General features: G+C 38.9%; 1 protein-coding gene across 6 annotated transcripts in view; it reads left to right on the top strand.

Annotated features, from left to right (window-relative positions):
• Window positions 1-23,111, top strand: part of LOC134531186 (inositol hexakisphosphate kinase 1-like) — a 56,101-nt gene that overhangs the window by 6,673 nt on the left and 26,317 nt on the right. For 2 of the 6 annotated variants that reach the window (XM_063366826.1, XM_063366824.1), the window contains exon 2: window positions 16,663-16,889. In XM_063366826.1, coding sequence (XP_063222896.1) covers window positions 16,681-16,889 — 209 coding nt within the window. In that variant the 5' untranslated portion in view covers window positions 16,663-16,680. Of the gene's footprint in view, window positions 1-16,641; window positions 16,890-23,111 lie in introns of all 6 variants that reach the window. The other 4 variants (XM_063366823.1, XM_063366825.1, XM_063366828.1 and 1 more) reach the window with 4 other exon arrangements.

The raw sequence follows: 23,111 nt of genomic DNA, 5'->3' as shown, positions 1-23,111 counted from the left end.
ACACACGCCTTATCTCTGACCGGTTATCTTTATTGCTTTCCTCCCCTTTGCCCCTCTGTTCATGGGCCACTATACTGCATTTGCTGTGACAGCCCAGATATTAGGCCTATCTCTCAACTGCCTCTGAGGAAGCAGAAAAAAAAACCAATGCCAAGGGGAACAGAGCAAGTATCAAAGAACCCCTCTCTTATAGCTAGCAGGCAGACTCCATGCAGAAATGTCATATGTACAGTCACATGACATGGCTCTGCAGATAACACCGGGAAGGTAATTAGAGGTTTTGAAATTTGCACAAAATCCTTGTGTAATATGCTGAAAATATGGGACATACACAACCCTTATATTCGATCCTCTTTGCTTCCATCTTCTGGCTGCCTTTTGTTAGGGGCCCCATTTACATCACCAAGTCATTTTCATTTTGTATTTCAACACTCCAGCAGAAAGCCACTATTTTTTTTAATGTATCTTATAGAAAATTTCCTCCTCTTTCACATAGTACCAAGCTCATTTTTTTGTGAGGTCTGCCTTTTGAGATACAGTCTATTTCGTAATAAAGGATGCAGATGATACATGAAACATCAGTCATGTTAATAATTCTGTTATAACTTACAAACCATTCTAGATATACCTAGCAATTTGGTGGCAAAATTTGAATTCTCTAGGGAATTTTACATAAGGAAAAGTGTTCTTATTCTGAAATATTGGTATATTACAGTGAAATACAAAGCAAGGAAACACAGATACTGACCAATTTATGCTGTCATTACAACCTGTTTTAGTCAAAAAATGGTCACAAAGGAACATTCGATTTCTCAGGAAGTGTTTCATATAAAAATCTAAAATTTTGGATTTTAAGTGGCCTTTTGTCACCTAACAATTGAACACAATTGAACCAATTTTTATTAAAATCAAAAAACATGGGTTACATGCTCTGGATGAACTAACATGGAATGACCCAAAAGTTATTAACATTGAAATTTAAAATTACTTAAAATAGGTATACAGCAGATATGTATATGAGCACTGGAACACCCACCCCTCAGCAAAATCATTCCAAAACAAGATTCCCCAAACATAACACACATATCAAATACACTAAGTGGCTGTGTTGTGGAATCATTGGCAACATTGAATGATATATTTTGCAACTTTACTTTTAAACTTGAAGAATGTTTCTGGGCCTCACAACTCTGCAGTGAGCCTGTTCGAGTGACGTGCTGCAGAAACAGGGAAGGAGTGGGAATAGTAATGCATCTTTTGGGCGGGGATGTAAAGGTTAGTTTCAATTGCAATCATTTATCAAAACTGTGGGTATCTATTACTGAATGAGACCAGTCTGTTGCTCAAATAATCTGGGCTAGAATTTTTAATAATTTCATGAAGTCGTATTCAACCAAGCTGGTCATAATACTGAGACAAATGATCAAGAGACTTTGAGTGAAAAAATAAACTCTGAACATGTATTCTGGATCCTTTGTAACTTTGATGTCAGATTATCTGTTAAATTGTTTTACACCACATCACATTCGTCAATGGGCAGTATAAAAGACTCCACTTAAGTTACCTTCGCATGAAACTGGAGAAAAAATTTTTTTTCTGCAAACAGATCATTGTTACCTAAATGTCTAAATTTATTACTTCTCTTTGTCATTTTACAGGGAAGCCTGCTAAAGTGATTTCTGGTAGCAAGGCACAACGAGTCTACCCAACATATGTTTTGATCCTTTCAATATCAGTAGAGATTTATCTGGATTAACAGTCAAAAAATTCCCAAATGACTATCAATGTAAAGAATCCAAGTAAGAGTTGATATCCTCGACAGCAACTTGGGGCAGGTTCACAAGGACTGATAAGTACATCTTCAGGTCATCAGTGTAGAGGTGGTGTCAGCACTGGTCAGCATTGTTGGCAAGTCACTGGTGAACAAGGAGAAGAGCAGAGGCCCCAGCAGGTTCGAACCCTACGACACTCCAGAGCCACTGACCACCTGCATGCTGGCGACCAATCAGATATGATCACAGCCATTGCATTGCACTTTTAGAAAAATATAATAATGCCTCATTTTATCCAAAAAAATGTTGTGATTGACCATGTTTAATGCTTTTCTGAAATCTAACAGCACTAATATTGTTACGTACTTTTCATTCATGGATAGATTTATATCATCTGTGATATTTATTAGGGCAGTGAATGTTCTGTGGCAACTACGAAAACCCGACTGATAGCTATTTATAAGAGAATTATTGTGTGAAAACATAGAAATTTGCTGGTATGCTATAAATTCAAGCACATTGGACAAACGAGACAATATGCTAATGGACCGAAAATCATTTAGCTGTGAAGTATTCCTAGTCTTTGCAAGAAGTTTTATAACTGAAAGTTTTCAAGCCCTGGGAAACAAATTAGTTTGCAACCAATGGTTAAATGTATCTGTAATCACAGGAAGAACCTAACGAACAATTTTCTGAACAAACCAAATGCTTATGCTATCAGCACTTTCAGCTTGGGACTTAATATGTATAATGTACTTGTACACATTGGTGAATTTAACAGGAGTGAAGTTGAACTATTGAAAATGCTTTGTCACCATATTGAAGCTGCTATTAAAATGTACTGTCTTAGGAGGTGGTGGCATTGGAATTATTTGGTGAAAAATTAGATCCTTGTGAATTATCCTTTGAATTTTTACCAAAACCATGTCCATGGAATTTTTGCCACAATTTCGACGAGTGAGTAGCGTTAATGGAATCAAGGTACTAGCACATTTTAGCCCTCCGCACTGCTTGCGTACGTTTATTATGCAACTGTAATTTTCAAAACTCGTTGATGTAGTTAACTTATAAAAATTACACTTAAATTTACAATAAGCCCTGTCTCGTTGCCTTATTAATAATTTTAAATAGGCTGTGAGCCAAGGTGCCTTGGGTTTGGTTACCCGTCTGATATTCACCAGCGCAACAGTATCTTGAAGGGATTTCATCAGTGTGTTCAACATATGTATACTTCTGTCTAAGGAATCAGCTAAAGTCTTTGTACATAACATTCTTGGGTTCATGCTTAGGCAATGTATAGAATATACCAAACATACATGATCATGCCGAGAAATTCCACACACACCAGTTTGGCCATGTGTTGTAATCAGGTCAGGACGAGATGTGAAAAGTAAGTATAGCCAAGATTCGAATGTAGACTCATGGTTAGTAGCATCAAGAGTATATACAGTCATATTTAAACAACTAAAGTTATTTAAGACAGTCAGCTTTTTGTACTTTTCAACTATAAGTTTATTGTAAAATCGCCCATTATAATGCGGTGTTCGTAGTTCAAAATACATCTAGCAAGTGTGTCTGCAAACTCTGACAAACCCCCTACCCTGGATGGATGATATATAACACGACCAAGATTTTTTTGTGAACCCAACACTAATTCAAGGGCCAGATATTCAGGTTTTGTAGAATATATTGAATCAAAGTAGAATATTATTTTATGTTTGATGTCTCTGACATACATAACTACACCCCCACCTCGTTTATTTGACCGGTCTTGACGAACAACGCTATAATATTGTGGTGGTTTCGCATCCCACAACGAGGAAGAGACTTGCAACTGAAGTGACTGTCACCAGTGCTACATACTTGTGTGGCGGGTGTCCAACCCCACAGTCGCACTACTTAAAGAAGCGCGCACGCACCCCACCCAGAGCCGTGCAGTGGAAAGGGTAACCATGTTTAACTGGGGAGTGGTCACGGTACTCGTCACATGACCTCCCTCCCCTCCAGCTGTCCAGATTGAAGTAGGATTAACCACAAGGTTCTAGATGGTTGGTGAATGGAGGGGAAAGTGGCCCGAGGGATATTTAAACCCCTGACCTCTGCGTTTAAAGGGGCAGAACAACATCGGCGACCAGCGGAAGCGCTGCTCTGCCGCAACAAAGACCTGCCACCGCCCTGCCTGACCACCGAGAAGTAGACCGCCACTACGCCCGAATGAACTATGAACACCAGTATTGGACTTAGGCTCTCATACTTGTCAACTTTTATGATTCTGACGTAAACTGTACTAAAATCTGGACTTGTTTACGATTTTACGAACGTGTCCAATTATTTACGATTTTTGTTGGCGGCAATAGGAAGGTTCAGAGAAAGAGCCATAAATGCACGTCTCAAGTGACCAGTCAAAAAAGGCACAAGTAACGCAAAGCGTGTCGTTGTTTTGGCGCTGTTTTGACGCAGGGTGTGTAGTTTTTCAACTAAGTGCTGCCCACTTCCTTCTTTGTCTTTTACCCTCTTCGGGCTGCTGGCGACTGAAGCCAGACAAAGAGAGAGAGACAGAGGGAAGGAGGATGATGTTTGTCAGCAGTCCCTCCCTTCTCCGAGCTTGTATAGCTACTTTCCACTTGCCGGCGCACAAAGCCTGGAGAGAGAGGGGGGGGGGGGGGTTGGGAGGGAGTGAGTTGGGGGGGAGGGATATATATATATATATATAGAGGGGACGTTGTTTGCCGTGTCGCCTTGCTATGTTTTTGTAGGGGGGAGGGGTGGAAGAAGGAGGGAAGTTGTTTTTTTTTTCCTAACCTAAGTTAAAACTAAGTGTGTAAGGGAGGGGTCTAGGTAGGGAAGACTAAGTGCGTCTCAGGGCAAGCCCTATACGCTCTAAGCATGCGGGTTTTTAACTATGCAGAAAAGGTCACGTGCATCATGTGCTAGGAGGGGATTGGCCAGCCATGGCAGACGTTTTCGCCATGACTAACTCCCCTCACTCTTAATTCTAGACTAAAACTAGATAAGTTGGGCCCAGGTAAAACCTCCATAGACAGAGGGAAAACCCTGGGCACATACATGCGGGCAGGGCCGCAACTAGGGGGGGGGGGGGGGGGGGCAAGCGGGGCATACGCCCCGGGCGGAAAGCTGTGGGGGCACCGAAATCGCTTGCATTGTAATTCTACTACAACTGGTAACCAGGGCCGTCGAGAGCTGGCTGGGGCCCAGGGGATACTAACAGTGGGGCCCCCTCCCATCACTGTTAAAAATAACTTATGTTATCAACAGTGAAAGGAAAAATTTTATTCTCTTATTAAAAAAAATACATGTAAAATAAGAAATGGCATGTACTTATGTTATTAAAAGTAAAAAAGATATGTTATACTAATATTAATAATTTTAATAAAAACATGGGGTACAAAATAAACTCTGTCAAAGTCTGATCAAGGAAGTCACTAATTCTACATAAATAATTTATATGAAAAATGGCATACAAATTAAAGTCGAACACAATGAGATAAGCATCAGAAACCCCACGAATTCCACATAATTAAATTACATAAAACTTTGAGTACAGTAAATTATACTCTAAAACTAGGCCACAGTAAGATAAGGGATTTTACAAATTTAACAATAATTTAAATGAAAGCCTGAAGTCTGCCACATCTGATCACATGTATTGCAAATTCCACATACTGTAATTAAATTACTTAAAAAATATGAGGTTTAAAAATTATACAGGGCCACAGATAACAGATGTTGAAAATTTAACATTAAAAATTGACATAGGACCTACATAAAAGTACACAGTACATGTAACAGCACTCTTATCACAGCCTGAAGACAGAGTTCCAAATTCAAAATTATTTTAATTGGGCTTTGCGAGCTTTGCGATTAGCAAATATCTCAATGACCTGATTAAAGTCTAATTTTTTTAGCAAGTCTGCCTTCCACTGCTAATGTTCCTAGGTTGGTCAGACGGTCCTGGCACATTGTATAGATCGCAGTACATTCTTGATCCTAGACAGAGTACTGAAAGATTGTTCACCTTGTGCTACAGTCACTGGAAATGTGCAAAATAATCGCAGAGCAACAATAATATTAGGAAATAAACTGTCCAGTTTCATCTCATGCAGTTCATTCAGCAAATCAATAAGTGGAAGAATTTTCTGTCCTAGATTGGGAAGATAAATTGCTTTGAGATGTAACAGTTCCTCACATATTTCCTCACTTATGTCCACACTATATTTCTCATAAATTTGCGCTCCACATTCACGAACTTGATCCTGTTCTATCTCAGATGCTGAAAATGTTACAGAAATCTTTAGCTGCTTCAAAACGCTTCGTCAAATTTCCAATAACAGCATCCAACAGTACATTAAATACTTGCCAGTGAAAATGTTCTTCTGGATTTGCTTGTTCGGAAGCATCTGCAAAAAGACTTTCATCTGCAAACTGTTTCCTGCACCGTTTTATTTTTCATTGCTCCTTTGATAACTCTGGTAATATATTTAGACATTCTGCAACACATTTACATTCAGCCCAAATCGAATCCCAGCTATTTATTATGGCCGTAATGCTTTCAATCAAATGCTGTATATTTTATACTTCTACATCCAGTGTAACATCTCTTGCTTGCAAAACCAAACTGGTGTAATTTATAGAAGTCAGGACTTTAAACCAAATTGAACCCATTAAAATGCACTCGTAATTTTCCAGGTAGCTCTGGATACCATTTAAATCAGCTCGAACTTCCACAATAAGGTTCAAGTCAAGAGCTTGATCAATTGCCTTCTTGATTCCCGGTAAGTGTGATGCAAAAGGCTTAACACATTCAACTCTTGCAGACCAGTGAGTAGTAGACATGCTATGCAGAGAGCAGCCAGTATTTTCCTTCAGTATTTGCCATCTCTGAGGGCTTGCAGAAAAAACAGTGAACAACTTCTGTAACACCCCGAAAAATGTTATAACATCAACACAACTCTCGGCTGCATGAACTCCACACAAATTCAAGCTATGGTATGCATAAGGTGAGAAGATGGCAAGTGGATTTTCCTTCTTAATTTGAGCTTGAGCACCCTTGTACATGCCACTCATGATGCTGCCATTATCGTATCCTTGACCACGACATCACCAATGGGTATACGATGATGAGCTAATGTCTGAATTATTAGATCTGCAATGGAGGCACCAGTATTTTGGTTGAAATTGACGAAAGCTAAAAATCTCTCGAAGATGACATACTTGTTACTCTCATCACACAAGTAGACATAACATATTATGAAGACTTTTTGTTCTATATGAGCTGAATCAGGTGTTGCATCGACTATGATAGAATAGTACTTCGCAGTTTCTCTCTGTTTTAAAATACAGCCTATAACATGGTTAGCGCAGCACTCAATGAATTCATTTTGAATTTCTACTGACAAATAATGCACCTGAAGTCGTCTATGCTCCATTTGAGATTCCTTTACTTTTTTTTTTAAATTTCTGCTAGAAAAAAATTAAGATCCTGACAGTTGGTAGTATCGCCATATTTGTTATTTTCTTTTCTGTGCCCCAGATTTATGATGGTATTCCATGATAGTTACCACTTAAAAAATAATCATACCTAAAAAAAATACCAGTTAACTTAATGCTAATACAATTATCAGTTTTAACAGAATTTACTAGGTTGGTTATAGTAAAGGGTTAATTTTTTTTTGCATCTATTTAAAACTTATATATTTATAGGATTGTGCGATTGTAACCTTTCCCCCACGAAACGAAAGCGAAAGGAAATTTATGAAGTTTCGCGAAAGTGAAACAAAAACGAAAGTTCTTGTTAGATGAATCCAGCCTATATTTATTGACTGTACCTATACTATAAACATTTTAATACGCAGAGAAAAAGTGCGTAAAATATAAATAAAGTTGACCACTCTGTACATTTCAAAATTGTACATTCAGAAGTAAAAATGTACTCTGCTGTTTGATAGCACAAATGAATCAGGTATTTTTTTCAAATGTTACATGATTTTGTTACAATGCCACAAAGTTAGTGCAATACTATTTTTGTCAGTGTCTGACTGAATGAGTTATAATATACTACATTTTTTATAGCACTAACACACTCACACAGCGACCGATGCTACATGCCTACATGTAAATTTAACTTCATTTTATATCTCTCTCTGCCAGGGGCGCAACAACTAAATTTCCAAAGGGGAGGGGGGGGGGGGGGCAATATACCTTTTTATAAAAAAATCATCGGTCTCCCCTATTGAAGCGGGGGGTCCGGGGGTCGTCCCCCGGGAAAATTTGTATTTCAAGGTGGAAAATGGTGCTATTTAAGCAGTTTTATTATCTAAAAATTGATTACACATCACTTTCTTTGCCCCTGTTTGCCCCCACTTCAAGGTTTCAGAGGGGGGCAAAATACCCTTGGCCCCCCCCCCCCCCCCCTGTTGTTGCACCCCTGCTCTCTGCACTGCAGTCTGCACACAGGGAATCGCTACACGCAACAAATATTAGGACTAGGCGCACGCGCAACAGGCTGTCCGCTCAAGAGCTCACTGTGACGCCTTCTGTTATAAGCACCAGGTACTAGCAGTCCAGTTAGTCAAGTGTCGCTGGCTCGCTGCTTGCTAGACAGTACATAATTTACGTTTTTTTTTATGTCATATAAGCGCTTTTTAAAACCATCACTACGGGAATAATATCCAATGACATAATATTGACATACTATGCTCGGGCCTCGGGCCCCCTGAAGGGAGTCGGGCCCCGGGGATTTTACCCCTGCTTCCCCCCCCTCTCGACGGGCCTGCTGGTAACTGGTAAAAAGTTTTTTAATTGCATGCCAGGAATGTCTAATCTGATTTACAATATAACGTCTCAACATATTTAATGAACAAGTCTAGTGATTATACGGACTACTTTATGGACATAGTGGGTTCATGCATGGAAGTTACAGTAGCACAGAAACTGTTACATGTAGGTATGAATAATGCTTAAATAGCACAATTTTTCCGTGGGAGGGCCCCCGGACACCCCGCTTTATTGGTGTGGTATGTGCAAAAAAAGAGGGGGGGGGGGGGTGCTCATGAATCCATTCATGCTCCGGGTGCCAGAGACTCTAGTTGCGGCCCTGCTTGCGGGATGCAAAGGTCATGCATTATTACAAGCAGGTGGATTACAGGAATAGAAGGATGGTCCTGGAAGAAGAGTGGGGCGTGGTAGAAGTTCTACTATGCAAGGGGTGAGGCACTTGGACTTTTAGTCCGCATTGGTTTGGTCAGGTCTGGTCTTTTGGGGGTGGCTTATGTCGTTTCCCATCGTGCTGCCAGTTAGCACTCATTGTGGCTGTGTAATATGATCGTGTAAGTGGGGCGGTGGCGTCGGACTAGACTCCAGAATGGTGACACAGCTTCAGGTCGACCTGTTGCCAGCAAAATGCAGTTGGTCAGTTAGAGAAATTGCCACCTTCTGTCATTGAAAGACTCTAGCCTAGCATCTACGCTGTTAATCTTCAAAGGATAATTTATTTATTCCATTAGGGCCCCGCTGCGCCAAAGCACGACTATTTGAATCGCCTGATAGTTTGTGTTGTGCAGTGTGTATTGGAATGATGTGTGCTTATATATAATTGGGGCCTAATATTAACCTAACTTAATATTAAATTAATGTATGTGAGCTGCCAGCTTGTGTGCGTGCGCTCCGCGCACATGTTCTCGCACTCGGAGCAGGGGGAGGAGGCGCGCTCTGATTGGCCCGCGGGCTGCCGGCCAATCAGAGAGCAGTCCCGCCACGTCCGCGTCTACGGCGGGCGGTGTGACAGGATAGATTTTGGGCGTTTATAGTTCTCATTAATGTCTGGGTCATAATTTTCTAATGTGGAATTAAACTATTTGCGCATTTATCGTAAAAAGTTTGTGTAGCTCTGATGTAGAAGTCTTGTAAGGTTTCCGATTTCGTTTCACGATGCAAGGCTGCTACAGCACAATACATTGGGGCGTCTGTAACTGCCCGAATACATTTGTTTTGTACTCGTTGTAGCTTTATTAAGTGTGATTTCGCAGCAGTTGCCCATACTGGGGCTGCGTATGTAATTATGGGGCTAATGAGTGCTTTGTAGAGCAGCAGAGCATTTTTTAGGGAAGTGGTGTGGCTTCCTTGCTGCGGCCATGCTTGTTGGAGAAGGGGTGTAAGGGGCCCGCCAAAGGGGGGGAGGGTAGCGAGGAAAAAGGAAAATAAAAGAAGGGGAGGAAGAAGGAGGTAGGGTGTCTGGCTTCATCGCTGCAGCCGTGCTTATCAAGGAAGGGGTGTAAGGGGAGCGCCAAAAGGAAAATAAGAAGAGGAGTGAAAAAAAAGATGCTATGTCTCCCTTTTCCTTCCACTCTTCCAGACACATCTCAGCGTGTGTTTATTTGGCAGTGGTTCGTGGTTGGCTATCGTCGGATGTTTAAAGTCATTTCGTAATCTTTAGCTGTCAGAAACCAGTTTCTGTGGCACAGATACGTTTCTGAAGCAGGATACTGGAGATTATTCTTTTCGTTGGATGTTAGCTTTATGTCAACATCATGACTGAAAAGAGTGAAAAGTGCGATAAATATTATTTTCAGGCGTTTCGTGACGTTTACGCTAAGGAGTTTTCTCTTATTTTGAAATCTGAAGAACGTAACAAATATTCATTTTGTAGTGTTTGCCGGTGCGAAATAATTATTTTGCATGGGGGAAATAATGACATTTTAAAACATGCAAAATCGCAGAAACACGTGAGTTCTCTAAAGTGCAGAGAAAGCAGTGCTAAAATAAATAAGTTTTTTGTCAGCAGTTCAACTTCTCATAGTGCCATAAGAGCTGAATGTTTGTTTACCTCGTTTCTGATTGAACATAACCTTCCCATAAGTGTAGCTGATCATGCAGGACCATTATTTCGCAAAATGTTCCCCAAATCCGAAGAGGCGAAGAAGTACGCTTGTGGCAGGATGAAAACTACAGCCATTGTTGAGGAAATGGCCATGTAGACAAGAGAAGGAATTGTGCATCATTTGCAGAGTGGACCTTTTTCTCTGGCGACAGATGGCAGCAACGATACAGATGCAAAGCTGTATCCAATAGTAGTTACATTCTTTGATACTCAAGTAAAAAACATTGTTTCTTGTGTTCTGTCATTACCTGCTCTTCAATGAGATTCCACTGGCCGGAATATTGGTGGGTTGATGCTGAGTGAACTTGAGCGACTCAAAGTACCTGTGACACACATGATCAGTTTCTCTGCCGATATTGCTGCTGTCATGTTAGGAAACAAAAATGGAGTGGCAGCAGTATTAAAACAAAAACAAGAACATCTTATTGTAAGGATGTTTATGTCATTTGATAAATCTAGCTGCAGAGAAAGGAACCATTTGCCTTCCACTAAGAATTGAGGACGTTTTAGTTGACATTTATTATTACCTGGAAAGGAGTGCCAAGCGAAAAGAAAGCTTGAAGAAATTTCAGGACCTGCATTCTCAAGAATCAAAGAAAATCTTGAAGCATGTGTGTACCAGGTGGTTGTCACTTGGAAGATGCTTGCAGAGGTTGGTAGAGCAATGGGAGCCTTTGCTTGGATTTTTTGAGGCTCAGCAAAATGTGAAATCACAGACATCAACTCTTAGTTCATTTAAGATTCACAAACAGACTGATAGGCCTGTTCAAGTAGGAAGTTCTGTTTGCAAAAAAAAAAGTCAATATTTCTTAAATCAAAGAACCCTGTGTCTTGACAAATTTGCTACTCAAAAGGTGCAGGTAGAGGAAAAGTTGCCTAACAGATCTATTGAAACTTCCAAAGCAGGAGACAAAAGAAAGCTTGCTGTGGATACTACAGCTTCATGCAGCAGTAAGAATTCTGCTTCAAAAACTGTGCCAAGAAATTTGCAGTGGATAGGCCTACAGTGACAACAAATGTATCTCGCGAAGAATTTTTGTATGGGTTTTTATCTTCTTCTGTTAACAAGGCTTTCTGTTTGTTCCTTCTTCATGTGATACCAACTTTTGAAAGATTGAACACAGTTTTGCAGTCATCTGTTCCTCAGATCCACACACTAAGACAGCAGTTGTTTGAATTTTTGAAAGAGATATTGTCAAAGTTTGTGAAACTTACTGTCATAAAACTGTCTAGTTTGCTTGATGTTAGGAATGATTTGGCAGAAAATCAACGTTCAGATGTTAATTTAAGTATTGGTACCTAATGAAACACAGAATGTTGAATCAAGGAAGCTGGAAAAAACTTTTTTTTCTCTTCAGTCAGAAAATACTTTGTTTGTGCTGTTGATTATATCATTAACAAGTTTCCCCTGAAAAATGATGTCTTGAAAAAAGCTAGTGTAGCATCTATTGACCATATAGAACATGCTAGTTTTGTTGATGTTAAGTACTTTGTAGAACTGTTTCCTTTCCTTCTGTCTGTTGGTGATGATGAAAGTGTTGTGAAAGCTATGGATGATCTACAGAGCCAGTTTAATGTCCTTAAACTTGAAGATGTTTCTTCTATGGTTGCAAAAGAAGATACCATTGTGGAAAAGTGGGTTAAAGTGTCAAGCATAACAAGTGTTGATGACAAGCCAAAATTTGGACGGTTGGCTAAGGTGATGTTGTCAATACTAACAGTACCACACAGTAACGCTGAATGTGAACGTGTCTTCAGTTTGGTCAGAAACTAGCACACAGTTTAGGTCTCAGAGTTCTGGAAAATACTTCCATAATTAAATGTCGGGCACTAGGTAATTGCTATGAGCAAGAATTCACAGAAGCCTTTTTCCTCAAAGCCAAGAAAGCAACTGTGGCATCACTGAAGTATGAACCCTTAAATTTAACATTGACCTAATTTTTTTTTTTTTTTTTTTATTTATAAGCCTCCATGTATTGAGACAGTGTATATTTAATTTTTTATGTGACTTTTTAAAAATATATTTTGACATTTAGGAGCAAATTGATTACACAAGAAAATCTGGTAAGGCATAAATTTTATTTTTTTTTTTAAATTAAGATGACTAAACAAAAGTTTGCCCACATTTGTACATATATTGGTAATGTTTAATGAGAAGTTGAAAATAAGGATATAACTTAATCCTTATTGTAATTAGGCCTATGGTACTGCATATTTTTCAATAATAAGTTACACTTTTAGTGCCAATTATTTGTATGTTTGTAAAAAGATTTTTATAGCCATGGCTGCATTCATCATTCTTGGGTGAAATGTGTGTGAACATCACTGTTTAGGCCTAAAGTGTTTTCAGTTGGTTTAGATGGGATTTAGTAATTGTCTTATGGGTTTATATTTGAAATAGTGATTTAATATTTAAAAAGAAATATATGCATGCGTAGGATCCTGTGTTTTTTAAATGAAAAAAATGCTGCGTGCAGTTTACGCTAAAATGTAATATTTTGGAGAGGTTTACTAATTCTCATTCGGAAAAGTTGGCAAGTCTGGGTTCTGCGAAGGGTAAGCTGGACTTGGTTATTTTTCGTCATCAGTCGGACTTAGCCCAATTCGTGAGGAGCAACGCCGGAGTGCGACGAGATTGTCAGCGACCAAGTGCCGAAGGTAGCCAACAACAAGTAGTGTCTACTGTGTGGCGACCGACAGATTCGTTGGAGAAGTTGTGGAGGGGGCACTTGATAATACGAGTTTGAGACACTCGTATTTTTAAGGATATAGTTATTCGCGGAACTGCAGAGTAATTACGAGTGGGGAATGGTACTGCAAGTGCATGTATGTTACGTCATGTAAACAGTGCGGTCAGACAGAGGCAGTGTGTGACAATTCGCGACTTAGACTTTTGTACACCACTTTTGACTCTTTCTTTGAGTAGGGATGTTCATTCGGTCCAAAGCCCATCCAGGAGCAATTTATTGTTTGGAAGTTACAATCCACTGGTGTGAGTGTGACAGGTCAGACATCGAGACAGTCCAGCCAAGTGGGTTCGTGGCCTGGCCTTTGCACCTCTCTTTTCGGTCGTCAAGGGATCTTCAGGTTCCGGGACAACAGTACACCAACGAAGTCCATCCATGGCGTTGTTTGGGAAGGAGGGCACTGAATGTGAATGGCTGGTGTGCAATCTACAGTGGTGACTCGGCAAGCGACGGCCGGGACAGGATGACCCACCGAGTGTTGAGGCGAGTGTCTGGCCATATTGAACCCGGTAGCACGAGGGGTCTATTAAATGTTAATATTCTTGTAAGCCACAAGGCAGGCTGGACTTAAGTTTTTTAACGTAAAATATTTCGTAAGATAACTTGTGCATAATCACAACCATAATATTCTCTTGTAATTTTTCCTTTGTTAATAGTTGTGTGTATTGTTACGAACGTTAGCAAGGCCACGTCACGCGCAGGTGCAGAGCTGGCTGGGCTGCATCACATGTCGCCGTAACATGAGATGTGCAGTGCGCACCTCGGTCGCCGTTTTATCTCCCTCCAGACCTCCGCTCCCCCCGCGCGGCATGGTTAGTTTGACATCCAAAACCTGCCAGCTGCGGAGTTACGCAAGCCGCCGGCACGTGTTTTCGAGAGATTTCTGCCGTTGGGACGGCTCGCGATGACGCGACTGGCCCCGGCCGCTCTCGTGAGTTCTGGAATTGTGCCAGGGCATATATATATGCCCGAGGAGTCAGGGCAGGGAGTCAGTGGAGTTCAGAGAGTTCAGGCGGCGGAGTTTCCGGGGCGATAGTGCCGCGGGTGTGGCAGAGTGGCAAACCTTGGACGAAGGTTCCAGGGCAGGGAGCGAGTGAGTGAGTGGAGTCGGGAGTTTTCCCACAGTTAAGTTTCTGGGCGATAGTGCCGTGGGTGCGGCAGAGTCCCGAGCGAAGTTCCGAGCAAGGCGTCGAGTGGGATCTCGGTGAAGGGGAAGTGCAACGGCGGCAACGGAGGACCACGAGGGTTGCTGCGGCGAGAGTTGCGCCAGAGGTGCGGCCCAGCGAGGCGTGTGGATTGTGCGAAACAAGTATTTGTAGGAAGCAACATTTTTTTAAGTACCTACAATTGATTAATTGGCATTTTTAGATTATTAGCTAGTAATGTAAATAGTGGCATTAAATAAAAGTGTGTGATAAAAATCTTTAATTGGGCTATCCTTTACGAATCCGTAGTAAATCGTAACAGTATTATATATACTTTGATTCTAATCAACTTGTTCCTAATTAATGTAAATACATTTACTCGCTTTTGTTCATTTGTTTCATAGAGTAAAGCGAGCAAAGGAACTTACGAGATTGCCAAGTGTTTTTTAAAGAGTAGGTAATAATTAATTATGTTGGCATTTTATGTATTATTGTAATTGCTAAAATATGCATTAGTTTTGTGTTGGCAGCCAGCTGGTGTATTCAAGGGGGCCAAGTTGATGACCAAAACTTAATGCTCCCAAGACAACTTGATTGTGTTGTATTAACATGTTTATTGTTTTTATTTCATTATTTCATGTTAATAAATTGTGTTACTCTCGCAACACAGTTTCTTGTGTCACTCTAACTAAATTCCTTGTTTCCCCTAACCTGGGGTAACAATATTGTAGATTCACAAATTAAGATGGGATACTGTTTTTTAGCCAAGTTTCACTAACAAGAATGACATTAAGTGAAAGTGGCAGGAAAATTCTTTTAAATTTATCAGTATGAATTAATAAAGATTGCGCGCTGACTTGCACTATAAGAAATTCATGAGACCGAGATGACAATTTAGAGCATAAAATTGTTTGGGGATTTTGAAAGATGGCATTGTTCTAGAGGTCTGTCAGAGCACTCCAGTGCCATTAGGAAGTGATCCTGTGGCTGGGCTCAGTACAAAAATAGAGTAACTCACCTACTGAATTGACGACACCAAAGATTCCACAAACACAACCCAGATAGGTACTTAATCTTAAAGACACTCGGAAATTTGAACATAGACCAGATTTTGACTAAAGAAGAACCTGACAAAAACATATAAATATAAATGAAATAGTTAACTGCTCTAACGTTATTATGAGTCATTACAAAATAAAACCAAAAACAACACTGGAAGTAAACCTACGAAGCTGGTAATGTATTTCTTCCTGCAGCTAATCTGAAATAACCAATCATTCAACTATTACCAAGTCTTTTAATGTAGCAAATGTGACCTAAACGATCATTCTCACAATATAACAGTATTTGTAATAACCTAACCACCCTTTAAAATAGTAAAATAGTTGAAGTATCACAATGCTTGCTTATATAATAATTGGAAAACATGTCAGGAAATAAAAATAAAAAAATTAGGAATTTTTATTTTTTCAGAAAAGTGGCTTTCCTCCAGAATCATCCAAATCTTTTTACATGCAACTGGGTCTCTGTGTGTTGTAGCTGAGAGCTTTTAAATCCAATGTAATTGCTGGTAACTGTATCTGATAGGTTTGCTGCTTGTCTGGTGCATTTCTGTCAACGGTAGATGTAGAGTTTAGGGGTGCTATTGAAAAAATAAATTAAATGTGATGCCAACGCAGCCCAACTTACCTTCAGTTTAGTAAAATGGTGCAACTGTATGATCAAGTCCTGCATTTGCTTTGCTTTTTTGGAAGAATTACATATACTACGCGTTGCTAAATGTTGAAACTAAGGGCTCTTTTGAAAAAATAAAAGTTCAGAATGAATACATACACATGTACACATACACACAAACACACAAAACACTAACACTAGCACGCATGCACGCACACACACACACACACACACATAAAAAAGCAAAAATACTTCTGAAAATACGAACAACGCAAATAAATTTTAACTGATTGAAATGTAAAAGTGTGACATGTATTGTAATGATAGGACTTTTGAAAGTGTTATTGTGTGCCATGGAGCAGAGTAGCGGGCAGGGCGTGGACTAGGAGCGGCGTGGTTGCGTGTAGTTGCAGCCGTTCATCCACCAGGTGGGCGGGCACTCCTCCATGCTGTGCCTGGACGAGGCGACGGTGTGCAAGCCGCTGGTGCCCAGAGAGCTGGACTTCTACCGCACCCTGCCCGAGCCGGTGCGCAGGTTCGCCCCCGCCTTCCACGGCGTGGTCCAGGTGCGCCTCCTGCAGGAGGAGGGCGGCTACGTCACGCTCGCGGCCACCCCGCCCCGGTGCTACAGGCCCCGCGCCTCCGCCCCCTCCGGGTAACTGCACACATGTGGATCAGTAGCTTCCCAACTCTCTAGTGTGCCTTTAGGTTTTTTTGTTCTCTTTCAATAAAAATATCTATTTAATTGTTTCTATGTTACTGTAAAAGTATAATTTGGGAAATTTTCCAGTAACTTATTGCCACAGTTTGCCGAAAATACTTTTCCGGAAAACCAACATATTTAACGGTAACGCTTTCTCTGCGACTGTCACTCTCCTTTCGGAGAGTTAAGGCCCCATCTCGCACGCCACATCATTGCTGATTTTTGACAACTGTTTCTGTGAGCGCACTTGCATTTCATTTCGGGATATAATATTGTCAACAGAAATGATCTCAGTGTTATCCCATACTGGTAAAATGTAACACAAGGGTTTATAATTATGATCACGTGCGCATAATTTTACAGCTTTCAATTAATTGCATTAATAACATTAGTGATGGTGTCATAAAAACATAATAATAGACATGGTAAGTGAGACAGAGCCTTAAGGCGTATTAGGCCTTCGGCCACTGGAATGCATTTCCGATGCTAACAGATGTGTCGATCATTCTTAGAAACATAGGGAAAGATTGACGATAAAGTTCAACCATTTCTCGTAGGATAGCACTTCAGTCGCACCTCCTTTGCCACGTCATTTTCTGCTGCCTCCCTCTAACCTTCCCTTCCACCCCCCACCACCTCAAGACACCATGACCCGCCCCCTCGACTATATATATTACGTCTTCCATGGCTCGGCTGTCAACCTCTCCATTGTTGCCAAACTGCAGATGGGGTGGGAGTTTGGCGTGCAGTCTACTTATCTAAAAATTAATTTCTTCACTATCTAATATGTAGGGATATGTTTTTTCCGCAAAATAATTTGAATGCTCATTACGTCGCAAAAAGGCATGAAAGTTCGGGAACCAGATTTTATTGTGGCAGCCAAGAAAAACAAAGAAAAGTAATAGCCGGCGTACTGATGATTATTTATATAACGTAAGATTATATTCTATGTAATGTATAATGTATGTAATATGAAATGTAACGTCTGTGTGTGTGTGTATGTGGGTGCGTGCATGTGTGTTTGTATGTGGGTGCGTGCGTGCGTGTGTGTGTGTGTGTGTGTGTATGTATATATTTATGTGTATGTGTATATATATATATATATATATATATATATATATATATATATATATATATATATATATATATATATATATATATATATATATATATATATAGTCCTGTTAAGAAAATTTAAGGGCTATTGAATTTTGTCTTTACTATTCCATAAGTTATGTTTTTATACATATCAATTATAATGTAACGTTATTTTTGTTAGGATATTAAGAGATTACAAGTGTCATTGTACGAGGTTTTTTTTAAATATTTATGTAATAATTATAATGAAACTTTTATATGTATTAAAGTGTTTAGAAATTACAATTATGCTGCTAATTTAACAATGTCATGCAAATAAGCCTGTACTTATTTCACATTTAATCCTTTAAAATTTTTCTTGTAATAATTTTTCTGTGTGTTGTTTACGTTAAATTGCAAAAAAATAATTTTCCGTTAGGAAAACTGAATTTACGCTAGGTTGTTGCATTTGGAACTTTTTTCCATGCTATAATATGTTTTTTTCCGCTAAGCCAATTGGTAATATTGTACTAAAAAATAGTGACAATGTTTCGGTGGCGTGTGACGTTATACGCTAGTTATAAACATTCTTACATCTTTGTCCTATTATTGTAGTACTATATATTTCATATTCGTTCAAATGTTAAAGTTATGGTTATTTATTTGTATAAACACAATTGTTACATCCTTTTGTAAACGTTTCTTGTAATGAAATGGGTAACGAATGCAATGACTAACACTAAACTTTACTCATGTTAGTTTGGTATTATTTTTTTGTGTAACCTGTAAGTTTTTGTGATATCATACATCTATTACCTTTTAATTAGTCCACTGCGACCTCTTTTCGTTACCCGTTGCGAATTATGCCTCACTAAAGATTAGTCAAAAATATTGTATACACACAACAAACTGTGCCCAGTTTAGCTCGGAACTGCCCGCTTGCCTTTCATCTGTCTAGCTCTCGCTGAGTGCGTGGCTGTGCATTCCTGCCACAAGTACATCAGGCAACGCTTCCCTGTACACCCCCTTCCACCCAACCAGTCGGCAGTCGAGCAGATCACATACTTACCAACCGCCGACACCTCAGCTCCATTCAAACAACCAAGGCGAGGGTGCAGGGGGAGAATGCGTGGCGAGTCCAAGTAGTTTGCCTTTTAGCCTGGAGAGCGTTGCACTGTACGGCCTGTGAATATTCAACATGTTTACAAAATGCAAGCTTTTATCTTAGCTTTTCAGCAAGTAATCTACACATTAAAACTTCAAAATTATTGAAGATATCCGTGATTAAGATGTTTAAAAATGCTGCGTGTTTAAGTTTTTCTACAATTTTGATACGTAAGTCATTTTAATTGTGTTGAAAGTTGTTTAAACTCAACTTGAAAAAAAAAATGTATTTGCATTGGAATAGAAAATTTAATATTTTGAATTTTGAAAGCACTGTTAAAAAAAATTACCTCATAGTATTTCATATACTTTATTATTAATTAAAATCAAGGTTCTGGGAAAAAAAATATCATACTTGTGTCATGCTGGAGTTTCTGCAAATCAAAATTCAATTTAAATTAAAAAGTTAAAAAAATACATTAAATAATATTTTAATTTTTTTCTTTGTTACGGGAATGCACATTTTTAATGTGAGGTACAATTTTATGAAACAAGAGCTTAATCTGAGCACTTTTAATTTAGGGATCAGTACCCCTTAATGAAATAAGCTCGTGTATTGCCAGTTGGTACACAAATAAAGAATTTGACTAATTACCTTGTTGATAATGGGTGCATTAGAGATGGTAAAGTATGAAATGATTTTGATGGATCAGTGATGAATCCAGTAATGTGGGAAATGGTAGTACCCTGAAAAAAATCATGGGCGCACATCAGTGTCTGCCACTTTTCCCACTAGTAAAATATCAAGGTTATACCCCACCAGGAATGGAAGCTGGATCATGACTGTAAGAGGTAAGTGATCTAGGTAACTACTCAACCACTTTAATCCCTGTGCTTTTCTGTTCACATTATTTTATCATTAAAATAATTTTTAATATAAAATAATCTATTTTAATAAAAGAGAGAGTTTGTCTGGGTGTAATTTATGTAGTGCAGAGATGGTGAGTCTAGAGTTATGAAATTTTGTAGGTGGATCATACAGGGCAGGTACGTTTGCACCTTGAAGAGATTTTTTGAAATTTGTCATAGTTTTATCTAAATTTAATTGGCTAAGCAAATTTTGACTATATTTTCTCGGTCATCTCCATGGCAGTGGCTATTATATTGTTGATGCTTTCTTTATTTCCCTGCAATAGCTATTGCATTGTTGATGCTTTTTCATCTTCCTGCAGTGGCTATTGCATTCATGGTACTGTCTTCATCTCCTTGCAATGGCTATCGAATTGTTAATGCTTTCTTCGTCTCCTGGTGACCGCTATTGCGTTCTTGATGCTTTCTTTGACGCCTGGCAATGCCTATTGCATTTGTGATTCTTTCATAATCTCCTGTTAATGGCTATTGTATTCTTGATGCTTTCTTCTTTTCCTGTCAGCAGCTATTGCATTGGTAATGCTTTCTTCATCTCCTTTAAATTGATATTGCATTAATGATACCTTCTTCATCTCTTGGCAGTGGCTGTTTAATTGTTGATCCTTTCTTCTTCGTGCTAATGGCTATTGCATTGATGCTTTCGTAGTCTCCAGAAAACATCGATTACAAAGTTGATGCATTCTTCGTCACTTGGCAAAGTTTGTTGATGTCCTCTTTGTATCCTAGCAACAGCTATGCATTGTTGATGCTTTCTTTGTCTCCTGGCAGTAGCTTTATTTTTGTTAATACTTTCTTCATCTTCTGGCATTAGCTTTTGCATTGTTGTTGCTTTCTTCATAATATGGCAATCCATTGTTTTGCTTATCCTGCTTATTTATTGTTTGATTTTGAAATAAGTTTTTGTTCTCTCATAGTATTTTATCCCTGTTTCTGTTAATAGTTGTATTTTTTTTGTGTGTAGCTCTTTGCATTTTCTTGCATGTATTTTCACATGAAGCCAAATAAATCATAACTGCATGGGTACAGAAAACAGGGGATTGTGTACCCTCACTGGTGTTATATGGATTCTCACTGGACTTGTAATGGCATCCTTGAGAAACCAGATTGCATATCCACATTTTGTTACTAACTATTTTATCTTTTATATAATGTGTTGGGCCTTAAATGGAAACACATGCTTTGTATCAGTGATGCAGGCATCAGAGTGAGTCTCTTTTCCAGCTAAAAGTATCTTTTTTTTAAAAAAGCCTCTATCAGTCTCTATTTTTCTGAAATCAGTCTACACTGTCTCTTTTTTTGTTCTTAAACTGAAGAATTTTTAAAATATTCATAAATTTACTCATTACTAATTTGCAAAATACTACATTACTGCAGAATGCAGAGCATGCTTGACCTTTCCTACCAATAACTGTATGGAAATCAATCTAAATCTAAATAAATTTGTTCATATCAAGTTACATTACAGAGAAATTGCATTTATTGTAATATAGTTTACCCTCTGGTTGAGGTCCTGGCTGTGGTATTCATTATTAGCAGGCAGTGTATCTCACATGACATAATGTGTTGGAGGGATTATAATCTGGTTAGAGACGATCCCTTCTAACCAGTGATGGTAACAGTTGATGGAGATAGGCATTAGTTGACCTTAAGCACGATTTTTCTCTGTTACTGTAAGTTTATGACTACAGTGGAACCCCTGAATTACACTTTTCGAGGGGAAAACTGAAAATGGTGCAATTCAGAGGAAAGTGTAACTGAGGGGAAAGTAAAATTTTACAAAAAACTACATGGAGTTATTCTTCAAGTCAATGCTTGCGGTAATAAAATTTTTCAATTTTTTACAGCATTAACTATATTATTTTTGTTTTAACTTAAGTAGTTAATGCCAACCTCAAAACTTGAGTAAAAATAGTTATAGGCCTAACATTTAACAACTTGATAAAGGTTTGGTAGATATTGGAACATGTCCCATTCATGTTGTGTTTTGAAAGCTATGGATGTGTTTGGTGAAGATGTGATGACATTAGTGATTAGCATGTATCGCTATTTTCATGGATGACCTTCACGTTGGGAAGAATATGAGATGATTCAACAGCAGCAGAATCTACCAGCACACAGATTTTTGAAACACACTTCTACTAGATGGTTAACAGGTGAAAGATTAACTGAACAATTGGCTGGTTTAGAAACATATTTTTTGAAACACATTCCATCTAAGAAAAGTAAAGATGTTTTACAGAAGGAGAGTGTGAGGAAATTTACATCTTTACTCAAACAACCAGGGATCTTAACTGAACTTCATTTTATAATGTCTTCTGCTAAAAAATTTGTTTAAAAAATTCACCAAGTGTTTCCAGAGTGAAGCTCCGTTAATTCATGTTTTGCATTCAGAGTTGTTAGAAGTTATTGGAACTCTCGCTGGCAGAGTGTGTAAAAGTTCTGCTGTAAGTGAAACAGTCATCTTCATATGATTGGGCAAGTAGCAAGTTGTTTGAGGCAGTTAATTTAGTGCCGTTACAACAGATAGTACTTTCAGGGGAAGTAAGAGATAAACTTTCTCAGTTACCAGAAATAGAAGTTCTGTATTTTTTGTAAAGTGTTCAAGCACATTATATTGCAGGTGCTAAATATCTTGTGGCAAAAGTAATGACTGACTCACTGCATCTAAAACAAGCACTTGGATTTCTTAATCCACCGGGAAGAAAATCTGAAAGAAGCTGTCGATACTTGAGGAAAGTAGCAAAATCACTATCCATGGATATTCCAGATGATCAGCTTGTTGATGAATGGAAATGTCTACAGTTTGAAAATGAACCTTCTGAGAGTGAAGCTGCATCTTCACGTGTTGATAATTATTGGGCTTATTACATGGAACTGAAGAAGTTGGATGGCTCACCAAAATTTCCTCTTGTATCCAAAGTAATTAAAGCTGCACTTTGTTTGTCTCATGGGAATGCAGATATCGAAAGAAGATTCTCCACCTAAAAACAATTGGTTGTCTGTAAAGTCGGTTTACGGACGATAGTTTAACGTGACGTCATAACAAACATTGATGAAATGATT

Source organism: Bacillus rossius, chromosome 3, assembly GCF_032445375.1.
Source record: "Bacillus rossius redtenbacheri isolate Brsri chromosome 3, Brsri_v3, whole genome shotgun sequence".
Taxonomy (NCBI): domain Eukaryota; kingdom Metazoa; phylum Arthropoda; class Insecta; order Phasmatodea; family Bacillidae; genus Bacillus; species Bacillus rossius.
This window is presented reverse-complemented; position numbering and strand designations above follow the sequence as displayed.